At 38.1% G+C, this 8,698-nt stretch overlaps 1 protein-coding gene across 1 annotated transcript; it reads right to left on the bottom strand.

Annotated features, from left to right (window-relative positions):
* Window positions 1-312: 312 nt before the first annotated feature.
* On the bottom strand, window positions 313-4,185 carry LOC137732419 (protein SIEVE ELEMENT OCCLUSION B-like). Its single transcript, XM_068471729.1, has 7 exons — window positions 3,583-4,185; window positions 2,814-2,906; window positions 2,227-2,672; window positions 2,026-2,120; window positions 1,797-1,944; window positions 1,251-1,704; window positions 313-1,153 (listed from the first exon to the last, which is right to left on the bottom strand). The coding sequence occupies exons 1-7, from the start codon at window positions 3,811-3,813 to the stop codon at window positions 563-565; spliced, it is 2,058 nt and encodes a 685-aa protein (XP_068327830.1). The 5' UTR covers window positions 3,814-4,185; the 3' UTR covers window positions 313-562.
* Window positions 4,186-8,698: the final 4,513 nt, after the last annotated feature.

Raw genomic sequence — 8,698 nt, 5'->3', positions numbered from 1 at the left:
TGTATTAAAGAGGTGACGATCAATTAAATATGGCTCAAGGCTCACGCATGAGAAGGTTGCTCAATCTTGGCTAATTGCTATTGGGTTAGCTGAGTTTTATCTCTTAATTAGGAGGACTGATCGTCGGTCTTATGACCTTTTTTAGTTGTTATCTATAAGTAGGGATTGCACCCATTTTGCTAAATAATAGAACCCAATTCTATGTTATATTTACATTCATATCTGAAAAATGAAAACCACCAAATAAAATCATGCTTAGATTTACCAAGTCGATTAATCATGCCAATATAATAAATTCAGAGAAATGTCCATGATATCGAGGGCGAAAAGTGCTATAGAAACATAAAACTTAAAACATAACATTGCATCATAAGACACACGTACACATCACACGACACTCACCACTCAGATTGGTAGGCATCATCAGATTACACAGTAATGAAAATGCCCATTATTCAAGTCCCAGGGACGACACTACGTACCACACAAACACAACGCATAAGTTCATAACCTCATACTACAGTCATAAGATGACCTCATAGACTCAAAACTAGCAAACCCTTCAATGATGTGCGTTGATGGGAGAATCAGTGTGGCAGCACTTGTAGCTCACGAATGTCTCCATGGTGCGAGGACACTCTGGGCATTTCATGGTCTCCGGGACCTTTCCAGCAACGCTCGGGATGTCAAGGCGGCAGCAGTGCCTCATGGTCTGAATTACCTTCTCGTAGTATGCTTTGAACGAGAATTCAAAGCCCTTCTCCTTTATGAAGTTCTTCCATGTGTCGAAGTCGTCGAGGACCTTCAAGATTGTGAAGCCATGGCCACTCACCACCACAGTAGACCCTTTAGTAAGCACAGCCCATCCACCCTCATTTTTGTAGGAAAGCAGCTTCTGGACTTCTTTGGTCACAGTGTCAGTTTGCTTCTTGACTTTGGTGAAGAACAAGCTCTCAATTCCATTCCAAAATCTCCCGAGAATTCCAAGGTCTTCTCCGCCTTTCGGGCTCTTGCCAACACAAAATAGCTCAATATTGATCTTCAATTCCTTGATGAAGGGGTCATTGGCAATGCTAGTTGCTTTCTCTGTGATCTGCTGGATCCAGTCATTGTCTTTGCCTCCATAGAAGAAGATGTACTTCTCCTCTTTGATCTGTTCGAACGAAGAAATAAAAATTATACCCACAAATTTGAATTAAAATTGGTGCTGTAATGCTGTGGAATTGTGAAAAATGAATTGGATTAATTACCCAGGTCTGTATGGTTGGGTGAATATCATTCACAATGGGAGTGATCCATTCTTTGTCATTTGTGAGAGTATCTTCTATTCCCTTATGAAAAGGAAATGCCTTCATTCCATGAATCCGAATCAAGTGGAGAGCATTCGTATTTTCCACCTTGCCTTGCGGGTTCATCACTACCACAGCTGCCTTGCCCTTGAAGTGCCACTCCTCCTTGATGAATCTGATGCCGGCTACAGGCGCAAAATACTGCACAGTGTACCATGGCATCTTGGCCCTCAAGACCTCGAACTTCTTTCGTAGGTCATCAGTCCATTGCTCCACAATAGGGATCCACACAATCTTATACTTATCGTCTTTCTTTGTCCCCTCATAAACTGGTTTGATAACCGAAATGTCATCATCAGAAATGTCAAGAGTGGAAATGAACAAAAGCACATACTTCCTCCTCAGCACATCAATGCTAACTTGTTTGAAAAATTAGGGACAATGATTACATTAATTAGCTACATACACTACAAACGGTAATGGTAAAATTTATCAAAAAGTAGTAACGTGCTATGAGAGCAAACCGTTTTGCTAGTAGAACCATCAATAATTGGCTGCACGGTATCCTTAGTGAAAATCAAGGCCTTGAAAACCTCCATAACTTCGGCAGGGGTCTGAAAAAGTTTCCTCAGCTTCCGGTAGGTCTCCGCCTCCTCTGTTTTACACAGAAAACAGTTAATTTTCAGCAATGCACATCAAGTGTAACATGTACGTGTACAACAGTACAAGTACTCACCTATCTGTTTTTTGCAGATTAACAATTGTATCTTAAGCTTGTTGAGGATGTAGTGGATTTTTTGAGTAAATTGGGACAAATCATATGGCTTCTCTCTACAATGCAGGAAACCAAGTCACAGAAATATGACTTGTTTTAAAATTGTAGTAATCATAAATATATACTTTTAGAGGGTAATTGGTTTGGAAATAAAGAACTTACTCATCACTGGTTAGAAGGGTGATCTTAGTTGCACAAGAAAAAATAGTTATGATAGACCAATACACATCGACCGGTATGTGATCCATTGCGATTGCCAATGCTGGCACATCCTTTGGATCATAAGCAGAAAGCTTCTCAAGCTCAAAGATGCACTCAATCACTTGCAATGTGGTCTTGATCAGGACGTTGAGCTCGACAACAGCTTGCCTGCGCTTCTGGAGGTCCGTGGGCTTGAGAAGGACCGGCACTCTCTTGAGGATTGCGACGGACTTGGCAAGTAGGTCACTTTGTTGAGTTTGGGCAAGGAGCCAGAACTCTCCATATTCCAAAGCAAATGCTGCAAAGGCCAGCACTGCCTTGGCTTCCCATGAATAAGTTGAGAGCTTGTTGAGTATTGCCAAGGTTGATTTGTGGGCAATTTCTTCACCTGGTGGCTTGCATGACATCTGAAAGAAATCGCAGATGTTAAACCCGTGATTTTTTATAGGAATTATAAGAATTGTTTTTTTTATTTTTTTATTTTTTTGGAAAAATAAAAGGAAAATTAAGAATTAATCAATTTGTCATGCAATATTGTAAATAATGACCTCACAGCCAATGGACTTGAGAGTGCACAATGGAGAACTGAAGGTGGCTTTGGGGGGCTTCTCATCAATGGTTTCAACATGTACTTGGGTGCCCTGCAACAAGTCACTAGTAATTATTCACCATTTGGAAGTTTGCTGATACTTAAAATTAAACTCAGCTCAGTAATATAATTGCGAGATATTTCTTACTTCTAATCACTTTATTAATCAGATATGGTTGGATTAGTCCCAAAAAAGGAAACCAGATATTGTTGGAGAAAGAAGTAATATTGTACATTTGGTTTTTTACTTTTTGATGATGATTTGGATTCAAAATATTTAAAACTTCTTATTTTAGTTGAGATTAATAAAATCATTTCCAAGCTTCACAATGTATACGTGTCTGATTTACCAACAAAGATAAAAGTATGTGGCCCGTTCTGTCAAATACAAATTAAAGAGGTCCAGAGGCAACAGCATAGAGCACTCAAACAAAATGTCCTTTACCCACTTCATTTCTTCCAATTTTGAGGACAAAACCAACTGAAATATCAAGTGCCGTGATATTATTTTTAATAAATGCAAGGAAATCTCGCACAGCCATCGCAATTAGGAACAATGCTAGTTAGAGTCACCTAGGCAATTGAAGTTAACATTTCCTGGCTTACGTTTTACTCTAACTAACAGTCTTCCCAAAATAAATAGAGAGACTATTCTGAGCATTTAAACGACTAGTTAATATTTCTCTTTCAATTAGCGAAGAACATAGAGATGTTACACAATCTCATACCTGCACAATGTTATCAACGATCTGGGTCGAACGCTTGATGATGTTTTCAGTGACAAGGAAGAGAGAATCAACGTCGAAGGAGTCGTCCTCATGGACGTGTGTTGCATAAATGAGCTCTAATATTTTGTTGTCAGATATGGTGAAGAGGCTGAGCTCACCCTCAATGTGCTGAGCAGTGGTGGCGACCGTCGAGGTCACCTTGCTCACCACATTTTGCGCTATGCCTAGCATGGTTGATGGAAAATGGCTTACTGGCTTAACTCTGGGGAAAAAACGTGAAGGAAGAACACAGAAGGATGGCTTACGAACAAGGGCTAGTGGGCTGTTCCGTGCAGTTCATTGCTACCCAGTGCCTCTATTTATAACCATGTTCATCTCCGAATATAGCAGGTAAGTGTGGCCCAGCTCTACAGAAAAAGGACACTTATAGGATTGTTATGTTTTAAGCGGCACGTGAATAATTTCCGAGACTTTTTATTCAAAATAATTTTTGAGATTGGCATAATTCTTCATTTATGTAACTGATAATGAAAATCAATAGGAGTGGTTCCTAAATTTGTTCACCGTAAATTATTTTGGTTATTCTGTGAAAAATCTGTTAATATTCTTGTTAAATTGTCACATGAACGATCACATGACCATATTTTAAAGGTATTTTTGTCAAACCTACCTTCCAATTAACGAGTATATTGACGATGCGCAAACTCATAGACCCTTATATTGATCTTTATTGTCAATAATCAAAATGAGAAATATCAATCTCAATGAACATTTTTGCTAAAATGCCTATTTTCCGATGATGACAGGCTTTTGTAAGAAGCGCTAGGAACATGAATATTTGGACGGGTACCTCTGATTTCTTCTTCGATTTCCTTCTGGCATCTTCCAGTGCAAAGCTAGTTCTAGCCACCAAATATAACACCTTCTCCAAGCCTCCAATGATCAGGGTATACACAATCAAGAGGATTATGTTGCCTTTACTTGCCACTGCCAAGATATTTTGAACGGAAGCAAAATTCAGGGAGAAGCTGGTGCTAACATCTTGGCACCACTACCAGAATCGTCTTAACCAGATCGTCATGTACCAGAGTCCAACCTTCGTACTTGGATATGGGCATGAAATTCCCTATTTCAAGTCTTCTGAAAATGCCACATCAGCATAAATATGAGTTTATTATAGTCAAGTCATCATTTAACAGTTCAAAAAAAAATAATGAATAACAGATTTAAGATATTGCTACATAATTATAAGTTTGTGTAAGAATTATAATGTTTTAAAGATGATATATGAGATTGCAATTGTACTCAAACATAATATATGGGATTGCAATTGCATTCAAACTGGAAGATGCAAAATGCATTTACCCTTAAATGTTTTGAAGGTAAGATAGGTATTTTGTGTAAAATAAAAATTTATATTTTTGACTGTTGCATTTGAACATAAATTGGCGTGTGAATCACATGGATGCAAATATAAATGTACCAACTGGCATTGCATATAAAAAATAATTATGCCAGATACCTTCTAGGCTCAAATTAATTTATAAAAAGTGACCGTTCGTAAATGATGACAATTTATTTCGCGATTCACAATTTTTTAGATTAAAAGAAATTTCATTTAAGAATATAATCAAGAACATATATAAAAAAAAAAGTGATCTTTAAGGCAATTCAAGGGATTGCACATTTCAAAGTCATGACCACAATCATAATCATGAAATTCCTATCGATAAAGCAAGAGAGTGATTACAATTTAAAAAACTCTGCTCGAATGGAATTGGAGAGAGAAAAAGAAGTAAGAGATGAAGAAGGATTATCGTACCACGAGGCCAAAGACGGAGACGCGGCTGGGGTTTTTCTTCAGGGCTAAGATTTCTTGTTTTGAAGGTTATATTTTGTCCGTTACATTCAGCGTTGCACATTAAGTAGTGATGTAATACCTAGGGTTTTTCTTCAGGGCTAAGATTGCTTGTTTTAAGGTTATATTTTGTCCTTTATATTTAGTGAGTCACATTAATTAGTGATGTGATATGTTTGTGATGTAATTAGTGTGATGTATCAATGAGTCCATAAGGGCAAATGAGAACACAAAATTACCCATGTTCTAGAAAGACCGATCACCATAATAGCATCGCCTAGCTAAAAATAGATTCCAAAATAAAGGATAACAGGCTCTTGAAAGATAAGAAAGACAGAAAGCAGCAGCACCGGAGGGAGGGTGGGGTCGATTGGTGACCATGACACCAACGGTGTGAATTTCTTCCTTTCGGTGCTGAACCAAACATATGTTCATGCAAAGAAAGGCAAACACGTATGTAGAACTATAAATGAAAGGTACCAATTTTCATAATTTTGTTGTGTCCTAGTGCCATAAATTTCTACCTCCGTCGGAGAGCAGAGCACTATTTTCTTGACTGAAGGCACAACACATGACAATAAAATTAATTCGGAGCAGATTTTTCTCCATAGATATAAATTAATATAAAAAGCTTTTTAAGAAGATTAACAAGTTGAAAATTCGGAAAGAGAACTATATGAAGTTCTTAATTTGGATCATATAGGTAAGTGATGAATTGAACTAGTAAATAGAGTATTTCAAACTCATTAGATTATGAGTTCAAACCTTCTTTCCTTTATGTTTCTGTGCTTGTAACAAAAATTAAAAAATAAGACAAAAAGTGGGCCACATAATGCACTCCAAATGATAGTAGTTGGATTAAAAAGAAGAATGAGCCACTTAGTACTACAGTCTTGTGGTATTCCTATTCATTTATAAGTGAAAAGTCTTAGATTTAATTTTTGCCAAAGCCGAAGTCGAATCACATTATTACTAGTCCATTATGAGATTAAGCCTACTCACCTTCCCTTAGTGTAGATAATATCGTAATTTAAAAAAAAAAAAAAGGAATTTTACTGACTACAAATTCTCCAAAATTTCGTAGAGTTTTAATCATATACTTTTAAACGAGTTAAATGACAGAGTTTTGCCTAATTTTAGAGAGTTCATAGAATTTTTTTTTATTTTTAAATTTTGTGGATTGTCATGGACTTTTTACTGACCAATTTAAATGAGCATTATTATATATGAGTTTTCATTATTGAAATAGTGATCATGACCATAAAATAATCTTCTGAGGTGGTGGTTGCAACGATGGTGGTGGAATGTCGGGTGATGATTGTTTGGAAGATGATGGTAGTAAAGTTGTCTATGTGGTAGCGATAATAGTAGGAGTGGTGATTGTGATGACAGGATGGTGTTGGGGTGGTGGAGGAGATGAGGGTGGTTGTGTTGGGGTGGCGACATGGTGGTGGAAGGTGATGATAACGATAGTCATTGCATAATGGTGAATGGTAGAAAATATCATTAGAAATGAAATCCATTAATAGCTCGTTTACTAATCTGTAATCAGATTGAGGGAAATTGAATTGAGGAGAAATTGAATTAAAGAGGAATTGGAATGAGGTGGAACCAGAATCAGATTTTTGTTGAAGTTGTTTACTTAAACTGTCTGGAATCGGAATAGAAATGACGTTAATCTATTAAAATCGTTTACTAATTCACATGAATGGGAATAAAAACTAATGTGATTACTAAAATACCCCTATTTTAACTAATCTATTTTATATGCTAATTACTATTAATTATTATTATTTTTTAGTACAGAGAATACTTTTTTTTTTTTTTTTTTAAATAAACTTTCATATTTTCAATTTTTAATATTTTGTTGAGACCTCTACTACCCCATCTCTATCTTTCCCATATTTTCATTTTGTGACTCAATCCTTCTTCCCCACCCTTTAATCCATAGCCGCCACCTTTCCTGTAACCACTAGCCACCTCCCATATCACCACCAGTCGGCTCCCCTTGCTCTCTCTCTCTCTCTCTCTCTCTCTCTCTCTCTCTTTCTAGTACAAATTCATCTCTCTCCACCAATTCTTGATTTTGTAAATGTTAAATTCGGGTCACAACGAGATCGAGTCGGTGTGTAACATCCCACATCGTCCAGGGGAGTGGATCATGTAAGCTTATATGTATATTCTCATCTCTACCTAGCATGAGGCCTTTTGGGAGCTCACTGGCTTTGGGTTCCGTAGGAATTCTGAAGTTAAGTAAGTTCGCGTGAGAGCAATCCCAAGATGAGTGACCAACTGGGAATTTCTCGTGTGAGTTCCCAAAAACAAAACTGTGAGGGCGTGGTTGAGGCCCAAAGCGGACAATATCGTGCTACAGTGGAGTCGAGCTCAGGATGTGGTGAGGGCCCAGGCCGGGATGTGACAATTTGGTATTAGAGCCAATCTTTGGCCGAATGTGTGCTAACGAGGACGTCGGGCCCCTAAGGGGGGTGGATTGTAACATCCTACATCACCCAGGGGATTGGATCATGTAAGCCTTATATGTATATTATCATCTCTACCTAGCATGAGGCCTTTTGGAAGCTCACTGGCTTTGGGTTCCATAGGAACTCCGAAGTTAAGCGAGTTCGCGTGAGAGCAATCCTAGGATGGGTGACCCACTGGGAAGTTCTCGTGTGAGTTCCTAGAAACAAAACTGTGAGGGCGTGGTTGGGGCCCAAGGCGGACAATATTGTGCTACGGCGGTTTAGATCCCGGGATGTGGTGGGGCCCGGGCTGGGATTTGACACGGTGGATAAATCGAATTGATTTTGGTCGTCACCAACCAATGTAAGATCACAACTGAACTCCAAAATCTCCTTTCTTCCCTTCTGATTTTGGTCATGAAACCTGCACAATCCCACAAGCCATGAAGTTTGTATAATCTTTCTTTGACAAAGAGAAGCAGAGATAGAGGTAGAATGAGAGAAGGGTAGTTTGCGGTAGAAAAGTTTATTCCGAATTGAGGCTTTCTCCCGAGTTGAATTACTACCCATTGTTTGGTAATCCAATTCCAGAAAAATCAGTAACCTGATACCAATTTTAAGTGGGTCCCACGGATGCTTTCATTCCCCAAGGGTTGGTAAACACTTGAATCGGTTGGATTGTGTGCAATTCCCATCCCCATCGTTGTATTCCCCTTACATAAACACACCATAAAATCTTAGGGGATATGTTAGATTTGCTTTGACAAAAAAGTTACTATTAAAGCATTCAAAATCC

The sequence above is a fragment of the Pyrus communis genome, chromosome 4 (genome assembly GCF_963583255.1).
Source record: "Pyrus communis chromosome 4, drPyrComm1.1, whole genome shotgun sequence".
NCBI classification, from domain to species: Eukaryota; Viridiplantae; Streptophyta; class Magnoliopsida; order Rosales; family Rosaceae; genus Pyrus; species Pyrus communis.
Note: the sequence above shows the minus strand (reverse complement) of the source record. Positions and strands in the feature narration are given on the sequence as shown.